Source organism: Mya arenaria, chromosome 3 (assembly GCF_026914265.1).
Source record: "Mya arenaria isolate MELC-2E11 chromosome 3, ASM2691426v1".
Lineage (NCBI taxonomy): Eukaryota > Metazoa > Mollusca > Bivalvia > Myida > Myidae > Mya > Mya arenaria.
This window is the reverse complement of record NC_069124.1, coordinates 41260587-41274604: the sequence shown is the minus strand read 5'-3', so window position 1 is coordinate 41274604 and position 14018 is coordinate 41260587. Positions and strand designations below refer to the sequence as shown.

The following is a 14018-nucleotide window of genomic DNA, read 5'->3' as shown; positions in this document are numbered from 1 at the left end:
CAGGATGTTGTTCTAAATGTTCACGCAGTATAAACATTGTTTAGAGAAGCTGTGAAGCAATTCATTTACAAGTACAAGTTAAATCTGGACATAAAAGTTGTTTGCTGTTCAGTGATACAAAAAGGATTTCAATAATGTTGTATAACCTTAAATATTTGAATATTTGCTTATGACGAGCCTTTTAAAATAACATATATCACATATTCAACTTATGTTCTTGATTTTAGCTAGATGCCTACAACTTGTACATTTTAGACAACACTCGAATGCATGGCACTCACAAAAAGGTTCACACTTTAAGAAGCACTCTGCAATACATTTAACTAATAACATTTTATGTCACATAATACATTGATATAAAAAACGCACTGTTGAATATTACAGGCATAGCCCAATTACGAAAAATTTACATCCTTTCAAATAGCATATTCCCTTCGAGAAGTTTTAGAATAAAATGGAATTGATAATTTGTACACATTTTGTTAGTGTGGCCTCGTTGGAGATCAGATAGAAACAAGTTTCAATATGCTCGTCCAATTAAATATAACATAAAACAATCCAAATTCAACATTCTTCACTTGAAATGCGCATAATTACGCGCACAAATACTTCCGTTTTTCCAAACTCAAAGAAGACTTCGAAAAGTTTGTGCTCCGCTTTTTTCCGTTCTTATGCTTTTACAATGATTTCTCCGATTTATGTACACCCTTTGTTGGAAATATAGCGGGGATCTGGGTGAGAACGGGAATAGATATCCACCTTGGTCTATATAAGAGTAGATGGATTAAAACCTTTTGAAATCACTTCTCCAATTTTTACTTCTTTACTTCATTGTTAAATCTCACAACTTGCTCAAAAAGATGAACAATTTACAAACCGTGCTGACATGGCACTCAAAATGAGACTCTTGATACAAGTAACAATCCGAAATACATTGAACAAATTACATAATATGTCACATAATACATCAATATAAAACACAATGTTGAATATTACAAGCATTGTCCAATTACGAAAACTTTAGATACAGTTTTCCCTTAGAGTAGTTTTGAAAACAAATAGAATTGATTATTCGTACACATTTCGTTAGTGTTGCTTCCTTGGAGCTCAGAGAGAAACACGTTACAATATTCTCGTCCAAATACAAAAAAACCTAAAGACAATCCAATGTGGTTCCGAATTCTTCACATGAAATGCGCATAATCACTCGCACGAAAATTTCCGTTTTTCCAAACTCGAAGAGGACATTGAATAATTTGTCCTCCGCTGTTTTTCCGTTATTATGCTTCACAATGATTTCTCCGATTTTTGTACACCCTTTGTCGGAAATATAGCGGGGATCTGGGTGAGAACTGGAGTAGATGTCCACCTTGGTCTCGTTTAGAGTAGTTGGTTTAAAACCCTTTGAAATCACTTCTCCAATTTTTACTGTATTGTTAATTGTCACAAATTTTTCAAAAAGATGAACAACCTTCTGCCCGTTTTCCATCACGACTTTCGAGCTATCGTGCACCTTCGCGTCGTATTCGAAAGGCTTGTTGATACCATACGAGCATTTCATGACTCTCGAGGCTATCACGTGAGGTCGCTGAGCAAATTCGACTGCCCCTTTTAGAACTGCAATACCAGCATCCTCTGGTATTACAACTCGAACATTAGGCAGCTTCTCCTTCAAAGCCGACTGGAGAAGCTGACACTCAGCAAATCCGCCAACCACCATAACTAAGCGTACGTTTTCTAAGTGCGGCTCTTGTAGTACCTTCTTGATGTTGAAGGATATATTACTAATCGTCTCCCTAAACCAAAGCTTCACAATCTCAGGATCAACTTTTAATTTTTCGTTCACAATACGTACTTTTTCAGAAAGACCGAGCATTTCGATTGTTTTCTTTGCTTCTGTAGATTTTGCAAGCAGTGAAAATGGAATTCGTATGAAAAACGTGTTGCCAATATTTGACCGTTTTTTTGTTTCAAAGACTTTGAGAAACTCAAGATATTCGCCAAACATTGATGTTTCGAAATGATGAATAGTTTTTTGTCCAAATATCGAACCGAACCAGTCATGGAATTTTTTGTCTACGTTCGTTCCTCCCCACGCCCCTCCGTCTGGACAGTGGATTTCTGTAATCCGTTTGTCAGGCTGTTTTTCCTGCACAGAAATATCGGTCGTACCTCCTACAACATAACGCAAGACATCGTTAACAGTGTTTGGTCAAACCAGTTTCATTCAGATAACGTACATAAAATAACAACCTACATCACCTCTTGGTGATCCCCGATCGATGCGTGTGTGACAGTTAATGCTACATATTTACAAGTTGGAACAAAGGCTCACGAGTAAAACAACAACGTCTCAATACATTTAACAGTGAATATGAAAAATATTTTGAGTTTTATAATCAAACCCTGCTGTAATCGCCTTTGAAAGGCATATGAGTACAGGGCGTTACAAACGAGTTTACGCTAACCCAGGAAAACTTGTTCAATACAAGTTGTTTAACGAGTTTACGCTTATCCAGGCAAACTTGTCCAATACAAGTTGTTAAACGAGTTTACGCTAACCCAGGCAAACTTGTCCAATACAAGTTGTTAAACGAGTTCACGATTAACCAAGCAAACTTGTCTAATACAGAATATGAAACAATTATACCAAACCCCATACAAACTTGCCAAAACGTGTTAAACGAGTTTACGAGCACCCAAGCAAACATGTTTAAATGCATATACCAAAAGGAAGTATTTTTTTTCAAAACAGTAACATTTTATCATCTATTTACTAGACTTGTCGAATCGATTTGTTCATGTCAATTAAGTAGAAGGATTTGCCGCAATAACACATAATGCATCGTTTCAAGCTTAAATTTATTGTTATTCTCATGTTCTTATTTGCGCCCAAATACTAAATCTTAGATATTTACCTCCAACGTCTACGACCATAAACTGCGTTCCGGGTTTTGACATTTCTCCTTTAACGTCAGTTTGGATATGTTGACACCAAATAGCAGCTGCTTCTGGCTCAAGGGCTAAACCAACTTGATCACTGTCTATGCCGGCCTAAAATAGATATACGTACATGCATGACATTTCACATAATCTAATCTACTATACTATTGAGGACAGATAGACACGTATCATGATAACATTAACACACATACCTGTTTTGCCGCCTCTTTCATGAACTGTTTAGCACCATCGCTCCAGATTGCAGGCACTGTTATCACGTACAGAATATCAGATTCTGAGATATCAGGAATGCGCAAGTGAAGCGTTTCCATCAACTGTTCTTTCAAGTACCGTATGGCCATACTAAAGATGGTCAAGGCGGGCATTTTCTTCCCGCTGATATCTTCAACCATTGTGTCTCTGTGAAGTCCATCCTGTCAAACAATATTAATAATAAACTTAATCATAAATATTGTTGTTGAAAAATTTAGAGCAAGAATCGGATCGGATGTATTGTTATGTGACTTGTAATGTAAGGTGTAGTATATTTCAAAGGAAGATATCTACGTTAGTTGCGAATTTAAGCTTAAAAGACATGACATTGAGTAATTGAGATAATAGACAGATTGAGCTTTTTGTGTAATGACCTTTGATCCAGACCGTTATGTGGTCAGTGATGTGTACTTATTTGAAATAAATTACAAAGTACGAGAAGCGTTTATTAGTACAGGCAACATATCATGTAGAGCATACAACTTTTTTTCTATAAGCATATCTACATTTTCAACGCCTTCCACGTTCACGAGTAGTTTACTACGATTTTTAGAAGCAACGTAGCAATCCATACTGACTTAAATATGGCTGAATCTGGCGAAAATATTCAGGAAGAGCCATGCCAGTATCTCAAGATTTGCGGCTGGCTGGGTAAAAGCTCATAAAATTTGAACAGATCTGGATACCATGTATAGGTAAATGAAAATTGTCTAATTCAAACTCAACATTTTTTCGCAATTTACGGCTGCCATCTGTGACGCATTTTTCGAATTCCTGGTTCTAAAAATGCGGGGCAATAAATGCCGCAAGTTCCATATACTACTGGGAAGCATGGTATGTAAGAATCAATGCCAAATTCAGGTGCAAATACCTTAACTTAGCTTAAAATATTATTATGATCATTCATTGTGAAGTTCACAAGTCCAAGAAATAAAATATACCTAAACGTACTTTTGTTTGGTGCAGCATCATCTTGAATCGCCTGAAGAGCATCCAGTTTAAATGTTCCTCATCTTCGACAAGACTTGAATATTTGTTTTCTGCTTCAAAACCAAAAGAATCGAATGTTTTGTCTGGCTTAAGCAGAACAGAAGTTGGGGTTTTCAGCGAAAGAAGCTGTTCACCGGCGTTCCAAGCTTTGTTTGTCCATATTTCTGTCGGATTGTTCTTTACCGAATAAGCGTATCCACTATATGTTGTTCCGATATCGAATGCCGCGAACACCTGGTGTTGTGCAATCACCTACAAAAGTTTGATGCCATTAAAGCAAAATGTTACGGTTGTACAACGATAGCTTAAACATCATTTACAAAATCACGATAAAGGTTATTTGTGAGGGCTGTTAATTGATACTACAAATACAATATCATGTGTCTGTCAGATTTTTTATTATGTGTCAGTCGCGACCTAATCTAAGACGTTCAAAAACATATGAATTCAGGAAAATTCAGTAACTTCAGCTACTGGGGCATAACCTTACATTTAAGCTTTTTCAAAACAGACATAAAAGCGTTTACCTCTTTCATAACCTATTGACTAACTCATTCATTCATTTCATGTCAAATTTCGAATCTCGTTTATAGTTGTATTAAGTGTTAACATACCTTCGGTGTTGCCCATATATCACACCCTTTTTCATCACCAGCAATTCTCAAAATTCGTGAAGTGACTATCTCCGGAGAAAGCCCAAATAGCACTCCGCCTTTTGGTATAGCCACTCCAACATCCTCTGCTATATGAATTGATTGCCTCAACTTGCTCCGTAATATGTCTGCCGTAATCGAAAATTCGGCTAAATCGCCGAACAATATTATGTCGGTCAAGTCTTTGTTCTTCGGTCTGGAGACTATTTCTTCTATATATGAGACCGTTTCCTTAAAGGCTTCGATGACTAAAGGCACAATAGTTCCATGATGAATGCGAAGCTTACCACTGCTGACAAATCCTTCGGTGGCCCTATACACGCGTTTGTGTCTCAGATTGAAATCATGAAACCGTTTTGCTACAGACGCAGGTACATTTAAAATCATTTTCCCTATATCACCAAGGCCAATCTTCTTCAGTCTAAGTTTCAGTTCTCTTGTGAATTCAAGTTCATCTCGGAAGTTTTCAAACTCAATTGTTGCACCATCATCTAACCACTTTCCCATTAAGGTTTGTATCTTTTTCTGAACTGTAGTCATATCGTTTGAATGTTTGCTCTCCAAGAAAGTTACCCGTATCGTCCGGTCAAAGCTTGACTCAACTTCAGCAACCTCAGTGATAGCGTCTGTAGAAATTTATAAATAGTTGACTTTAATTTGAAGTTTATACAATCATTATTAACTATAGAATATTATCGAAGTAGTACCTTACTTACTTCACTTAATATATATTGTCGGTTGCTTACCATTCCAGTTAATCAAAAGGCTCTTTTTGTGTTGTCCAATGTTGAACAGTTCTTCTAGACATGTAAACGAGACAGCTTCCGCGTCCGTTATCAAGAGAATCTGATCAGCACTCAGCCCCACCTTAAAAGTTGTTTAAGTAGAGAGAAGACATGATCCAAACTCAAATAACAATATCTCTTGTTTTTGTAATCCAATCCCTGCATACTACCGGAAAAAGATGTTTGCATTCTTAACATGGTCGAAAACAGGATTTAAATGGCTACGGAATACTTACCAATGTCCCATTATAAAAATTTGTTTTGACATACGTAAATCGTATTCTATTCCCATTTCGATACTGTCGATTCTGACCAAAGGTATACATGTTAAACACAAACATTTATGGTTTGGTTGTAATCACATTGAATTAAATTCTAAAAAGGACTATCTTACCTGTACACCTGAATTTGTCAGGCAGATTTTTGCTCTGGAATCCCAAGATGCCGGAATAATAAAGACCCAAGTTACATCAGTATTTAACACATCCGCAACATATCTAGCAGTGTTCCCTTCATATATCCAACAACTTCTGCCAACAGTGTGTTTGCAGAAAAAGACTCACCAGCATCATCGGATATGTAAAATTCGTCATTTTTCATCTATGTCCAAATATAAAAGAGCGATCACATTTTTGCTGTAGAAATAGCATAAACTATGTAAACTCCAAAGCTTTAGTTTAAAGTATTCAAACCGTAATGAAACATTTTATCTTTGTTCATTTCTGCAGAACTTCGGAATACAAATGGCTTGATTCGGGAATTCTTGAACTAAAAATATTTTGACGCCATCCTATTTTAAGATTCTATGCGATGTAAACAATTTCTGCACGGACGCATTATATCTTGAGGATGGTATTATGTATTTAACGAGTCAACTTAATGTGTTTTCCATTTCATTACCATTGTAAACAGCGACTCTCGAAACAAGGTTTGAATCAAACAACGGAATGATGCCAATCATTTTTTTCTATTACTTAATCAATGCTTTTCATAAAACACACTCTATTGGTGTTGAAGGTCTGCTATTAGTATATATTGAAACGGACAGTCAGTTTGCTCATTGTTGTTTATTTTTTAAGACGAGCTGCTATACACTAATATGGCATGTACATATTTCATGTAAAAAACATGCTTAACGAAACTAAAACAAATGTTGCCGTTCTAATTCCACGGATGGAATATTTTAAGTTACAACGTGGTTAGGGAGTTTTATTTTTAAATATTTACCAAGAACTACACATTTCACAGACCATTTGTTTACACCTGGGTTATTAATGCATTCTAATTTGTAGTAAAAAAACTGCTCGTTTTAAATATAACATATTTTTTATTGTTTGTTTGGATATTTACATTGTATACGTGTTTACCTAACTCAATTGAAGAATTCTTTAAATTCCATTTTTAGAGATTTTGAACAGTGTGTAGTGTATTTTGACATTGATTTTGACAAATGAAAATCGGTGATAAATTTTCGATGCGTGTGCAATCTTTAATCCATGTTCTTTCAAGGGCTACAAACATTTTTTTCACGCATACGTCTGAGACCAATAATCAAGCCATATATGAAGTTCCAAAACCTGAGCGTTCTACAGTTATTCAGCGGAAACCTAATAGTCATATTCACCTTTGACCTATCGGCCTGAATTTCATCTACTTGTCATGACAAACTGGCATATCAAGTATAAAGTTCCTGGGTACAAGTGTTCTATAGTTATTATTGGAAAATGTCTCCCCTCAAGGTCACTGCTTCCTTAAACCTACTGATTCAATAATCGATATGGACCATCATATAATTATGCCTCATTGGCATACCAGGTATAAAGTTCCAGTGTGCAAGTTTTCTTTAGTTATTCAACTGAAAACATTTTTTAGCTTTAGGTCACCGACAGCAATCATGTCCTTCTGATCTGTGTTTATCTTATGTAGGATTGATTATATCTTGTGATTGAACCGATTATCTGCGAGTATAAAGGCAACTTTAAATTTGTCAAGAGCTACCATACCTGTCATCGAGTGAATTTCATTACATGGTTAAGAGGTTTTTTATTGTTTTGTTTTTTTGTTGGTAGGCAGGCTTGGGAAAAATGGAAAACCTTTCTGCGTACCACCCGCTTGAGTCCAGGTAATCCCATAAAACTAGCCTACTACTATTACAAGTAACTTGCATTCTCGTGTGCATCTATATTGCCTTGGGTATCAAAGGATTGATACCCTGCGTACCGTTAGCCTTAGCATTGTCAAACGTCTGATGAATGAGAATTGTAATTTGCCGATAGCTGATTTCTATCGTTTGATGTTGGCGATAGCCATGAGCATACAGACTAACCCTGAGTCCATTCCTTGGTCTCAGTTTTGAGACGCTCCATGAAAGTTCGCCGAATGCATGGTTAGGATACAACCCGGACAAGGATCATTTCAACCCCTGACCTCTAACCTTGGCATTGATCATTGAGTAACAGTCATGAGTCTTGTGTGCGACACGCTGCCTCATCATTGTGAACCTCCTTGGCAAGTTTTTGAAAATCATATAATGCGTGGTCAAGATACAGCCCGATCAAATTCAGTCCGGAAGGACGCAATCACTACCTCACTGACGCACGCACAAACGCAGAACCGCTATTGTTACAACTTTTCATCGTTCACCGCAAACAGGCTTGACAAAAATAGTAAATCTGCAGATTCTTCTTTTTTACTTTATTCGCACGGCATTTGATATCAATAAAATATAATTCATACATATAATGATTAAATAGATGTGTTAATGAATATGTTCGAAATGTGCAAGAACAAAAGTGTAAAATTTTGAATGTAATACTAATATACTTTTAATATATAATGCGGCTTAACGGTTAATTAAATTTGCAACCAATTTGTTTTTTACAAATTTAAGGTGCGGAGGACAAAGGTTCTCTTCCTATTAATAAGACAAGGTTTTGTGTTCAATTCAATAGGGGTCATCTCCTGGTTAAGAACAACTTCCATCGTAACAAAGTTTTTACACCATTTGCCCAAACATACTCGAATTATAAGTCGGACAAACTGTGATGATTCCGGTTGTGTTAAACCAGTTTCGTCACATTCAAGTTCTTAATAAAACAAACAAACGTAGTCTTACAATTTACGTTACTCATATTTTTAATACAATATTTAAAATAAGTTAAAACTACGCTGAGATCTAATGTTTTATAAAAGAAAATACCTTTCCGAATCTGTTGTGGAGTATACTGAGTTATCCTTTTGGAGCTTCCCTCACGCTGATTCCTTAATGTGTCTAAAAGTACACACTAACACAGAGACCCCTATTTAGCGTACCTCACGAAGTATTCTATTTTTTAAAGTGCAGCATTGAATTGAACTGGGTTGATGAAAATCATATAACATATGTCAATGTCTTAATTCTAGAAAGCGTTTCTTGCCAAGTGTGCAAGAAGCAAATTCCCAACTAGTGTCTGGCACAGGAGTGTAGAACAGCGCCATTCAATATACTATGTATTTATGTATATCTTGAAAGAGTAAGCATAAAGCACCCGGACGCGGACCTTGTTTAGCACTTGATCTGGGTTTTCAACTCTTCTTCTTTTGGGATGAGAACCTTCAAACACAGGTTAAATACAGTAGTATTGAAATGTCATGGATCGGTCAGTGATTTCATTAGAACTCGAGTCTACCTCACACATGTCCCAACATTTATCAATATTTACAACATTGAAATATATAAGCCTAAACAGAGCACGCACCAACGTGAAAACAACGAAGGATAACGCATTGAAGAACAAATAAGCTGATGAATTAATTCAAGTACTCAGCAACCGGATACCAGCATGACCAGTAAACGAAGGAATCAAACCGTAGCAAGTGCTCTTAAAGCCATATTGCAGCCAACACGTAGGCGGGTAGACCTTCATTATCTTCGAGACACAAAACTGACTTCAGAATTGCGAAGTTAATCAAGCATGGTGTGTGGGGGTCTACTTGAGACAGGATGCTAACAACGTCTTCTGCATGTATATTAACGTGTTGGCTGTTTTGATTCACATCCACAAAACGGCACAGCCAGTGCGAATATTCAATACAATTCCTATCCTTGTTCTTAGACATGCCTCAGTTAAGTTGATAAGCCAATTATATTTCCTGTCCAATAAAACACTCAGGTTCTACTCTTCAATTTGAATATATTTGCAACCTAAAAATGATGTGTACAATCGCACTTGGAAAATTTGCACGAGCACAAGCAGGCCTCCAATTTATTTAGTGTACTTTTATGTACACGGTGTTATAAATTATGTACAAGTAAACACTGTGGTACTTAGCTTTATCATTTATTGCTGGGTGATTGGTTAAGCTTCATGAATTTAGTAAAGGTGACACAATGAAAAATCGCTATTTTGTAATGCAAAGATCGTTGGCCTAATAGCTCTATACAGTTCCATTTTTTTATAAAACATATACTCCAACTCCGATTCTCCGATCCACTGTGATTCAGGTAGGAGTTTCATAAGCACATAGGCACTTATAACCATTGGTGACATTAATTGTAAATGTTCACTTATTTTTTATTAAATATGGGAGGATTTCTCAACAAAAATTGTCGGGCTTATTTTCCGATTAGAAAACAACAAATTCCAATGGGAAGATCATTTGCCAATTGGAGACCAATGCGATAAATTGACTTTTAAAAAACAAAAGCAAATTATTCAATAAAATATCAGGAATACACAAAAATATCTGTTAATTCGTATTACCGAAACCAATGGTACAAAAGGTGGAAAACAAAGAAAAGAAGTTTGAAAAAAATCTGGGGTTTCAAACCTTATCCGAATGTTGTTTTAGTGTTGTTGCGGAGAATCGAACCTGCGGCCCTTACATTGAAAATAAAATGTAATTACTGAAGTCGGAATGGATTGATTGTTTTAAAATTCTATAAGAGCGGAAACCAACAACCAATTGTAAAGGTTTAGAGTATTATAAGGACCAGTGTTTAAATAGTAATTGTTTACATAGTGATGATTTATTTATATAACGTGATAACATGATTTTATGTTTTCATGGAATGAACATTTAGCAAAAGGCGATAAACTAAGGCACTTATCTGTGTTAATTTTTTATTGGTTGTTGCAAAAAGGGGAATAATACGGGAAAACACTGATAAGTTTGCGGTATTAAAAAGACAGTTTATGCCTGTTTTTTTTTAAAGTACTTTACAATGTTTTTGATTTGAAAATGTATCCAGACAAGGGTTACCATAGCTTTGAGCGCTGTATATGATTTATGCGCATGCGCAAAGAGCATACACTATATGAAAAGAAGACAATTACCACATCATGCAGACCGAAACAAATCGCAATGCTTTACTCACCCCAGTGTTTTTGAGAGCTGGAAATGATGGAAAATACTTCCAACCGGCACTCTTTCCTTCACAAAACAACTCGTTGTATTTCAGAATTGCATCAGATCCAAAGCAATCCAGCTGACCCTTTTCATTTAACAGCGCACACGAAGGAGTTTTAAACTGACGTAGATCCGCATCTTCGAATATAATTCCCTTGATGGTGTTACTTCCCCTCACTGCAAAAGCTATGCAAGTATCTCGTATGCCAAAATGGACTGAAGCAACAACAGGCTTCATTTTGCTTGGCTTCAATTGATGTCTTGAATAACCCTGTTCATGAAAGTTGGTATTAGTAAAACTTTATCTAAAACAAGACGACGAAAACCTTGTTAAAGACCAAGACAATTCAAAAAATAGTTCGAAGGACAAAAATTTAAATTAAAAAAAAAAAAATATTTAGTTTTGAGGTACAGTATTTAGCAGGCAAATTTGTTTTACACGTTGCAACATGTGAAACTGTAATTAAGAGTTGAGAAATTTTCACGAAAGAAAATTTTATTTTAATTTTCAATAAAATTTATTTTAACGTTTTCCCGGAAATGTCTTATAACAAAATAATGATGTTAAGGAGTCGAAATTATCGGAACTACACAATCAACCATGTCTTGAGGCTTTATGGTGATTGCAGCTATTTGAAAAAAAAGATATTTGCATTTTTGTAACCAGGACATCCATTATTTTCCTTTTTTTAAATAACTTTCTTATGTTTTTTGTCCCGAAATCTGATGTAAAATTTGTTCAACTCCTTACTACCTCAAAACGTGTCACCAAGAATGAATATTTTTTGCCCGAAAAGATCGTTCCTCACAACTAAATAAAACATAAATTTATGAAACGTTTTAATTTTTACCTTCCCCACCCACTTTGCACTTGAGAAGGCCCTATACTTCGTGTGTTAAGAATAAACGTAATATAAATATAAAGCTTACAAGTACATGTTTTTTAAAAGGATCAAATAGCGAACACTTATTGTTTTTATGTTAGAATATATTAGTCAATCCGATAAAATATTGAAACTTACCAAAGGTCACATTCTCTGTCAAATTCCGAATCCAGGAAGTAAATTATTGAAACATTATTCATTTAACGCATATCATGATCGCTATCAAGTCATCACAAAGGCGCATGGCAGCTATTTACATTTGCCGATATGGTATTAACAGCCTATAAATATTACATGATAAAACAATATCGCACAATTCCTAGATGGCTACTACTAATTTGATGAACGCAATACTTCAGACGTTCAGTTATAAAAAGTAAAAGTATCTTATTATTCGAATATCTTAGGTAAGACGAAACAAAATAAAGTCATTGTATTTGCATTTGGTAAATAGTTTTGGCGATTCGGACTTACTTACTTGTAGTAGTAGTAGTATTAGAAGTAATAGTAGTAGTTGTAGTAGTTGTAGTACTTGTAGTAGTAGTAGTAGTAGTAGTAGTAGTAGTAGTAGTAGTAGTAGTAGTAGTAGTAGTAGTAGTAGTAGTAGTAGTAGTTGTAGTAGTAGTAGTAGTAGTAGTAGTAGTAGTAGTAGTTGTAGTAGTAGTAGTAGTAGTAGTAATAGTAGTAGTAGTAGTAGTAGTAGTAGTAGTAGTAGTAGTAGTAGTAGTAGTAGTAGTAGTAGTAGTAGTAGTAGTAGTAGTAGTAGAAGTAGTAGTAGTAGTAGTAGTAGTAGTAGTAGTAGTAGTAGCAGCAGCAGAGCAGCAGCAGCAGCAGCAGCAGTAGTAGTAGTAGTTGTAGTACTTGTAGCAGTATAAAATTGCCTAAAACTTGATATATAATTATGTAGAACGCATTGAATTTTGATTATTGGTTTATCACGACGCTAACGACACATGTATCTCTCGCATTTTTGCGTTTTTTTTCAAAATTTACTGGGTTTGTCCACCCCGTAAATCCAATTTCATTTTAAATAGCTTCGGTATATGAATCTGTTCTCATCATGTGACTTTCACGCGCAAAATATACACGCTATACACAGGGGAACTATTATGTGCTTATTTTAACAGGAAAACTCAGTTTATACAGCGACAAGATATTCATTTTATCATATTATAATAAATGATGTATTATTGACACCATACTAGGTCTTTTAACAAATTCTAGGCTTGCTTATAGAAATAATGTATTTGCCGATTTTTGGACCATCTGGTGTCTTGCCCCTTCAGTAAATGTTCGTCAATATTCTTAACATTCGGTGAATGATTTGCAATTGAAAATATTCATTTATGTTATGTAATGTCATATTTTTACAATTCAATCATAAATTTGTTCAATCATAAAATGCTTGATTTTTAACATTCCTCAGAATAATAAATGTCCATAAGAACATGACGATTGTAGAATTAAACTTAAAGATCACTACTTCGAACATGTAACAATAGCACCGTATAAATAATAATATAAGCATGTTTCTTGCTAGATCAGAATTCATGAAAAACCAACCTAGGAAATTACTTTTGGCACTGTCATCATTCAAACTCGCGTGTTTAACCGTTGTTTATAACTTGTTCTGGATGTGTTACTGTCGAAAGAGGAAATACATGATTTTCTTTTCGTGTGTGTGTATTCCAAATGATGCTCTAGTAGAAACGTTAAAAATTCAAGCTTATAGTTTTAACATGGGATGACTGACAAACGATTGTCTCACAAAACATAATATTGGTTTCAGAGCGCGTTTATATTGGGTTATTTGTATCACAATGTGATCTTTTTCATCCATTGACATCTGGCAATGTGCCGCGAACAAGTCTAAATGCGAACTTTTTAAGCTATGACACAGAAGACTTGGCATATTAAGAACCTTGTCTGTCGTCGACGCATATACTGCATTCAAATATGATGATATAACAGTAATTGCCCTTGCAGGGAGTCCAAAGGTATCCCTAGTTATCAAGCTCAATAAGTAAGATTTAATGTTTGAAAACATATACTTTCACTGAACTTCCAAAAATCTTCTTTCTAAAAATACACTTAAATTTGTC

General features: G+C 35.3%; 1 protein-coding gene across 3 annotated transcripts; it reads right to left on the bottom strand.

Annotated features, from left to right (window-relative positions):
* Nucleotides 1-314: 314 nt before the first annotated feature.
* Nucleotides 315-12114, bottom strand: LOC128228354 (heat shock 70 kDa protein 12A-like). Of its 3 annotated transcripts, none has more exons than XM_052939634.1 (9): nucleotides 12055-12114; nucleotides 11001-11303; nucleotides 6039-9236; nucleotides 5606-5726; nucleotides 4821-5485; nucleotides 4168-4458; nucleotides 3156-3377; nucleotides 2919-3054; nucleotides 315-2175 (listed from the first exon to the last, which is right to left on the bottom strand). In XM_052939634.1, the coding sequence occupies exons 5-9, from the start codon at nucleotides 5397-5399 to the stop codon at nucleotides 1154-1156; spliced, it is 2250 nt and encodes a 749-aa protein (XP_052795594.1). In that variant the 5' UTR covers nucleotides 5400-5485; nucleotides 5606-5726; nucleotides 6039-9236; nucleotides 11001-11303; nucleotides 12055-12114; the 3' UTR covers nucleotides 315-1153. The 3 variants fall into 3 exon arrangements, with proteins under 3 accessions (XP_052795594.1, XP_052795595.1, XP_052795593.1); XM_052939635.1 differs by having other exon boundaries at nucleotides 6039-6279; XM_052939633.1 differs by having other exon boundaries at nucleotides 6039-6244.
* Nucleotides 12115-14018: the final 1904 nt, after the last annotated feature.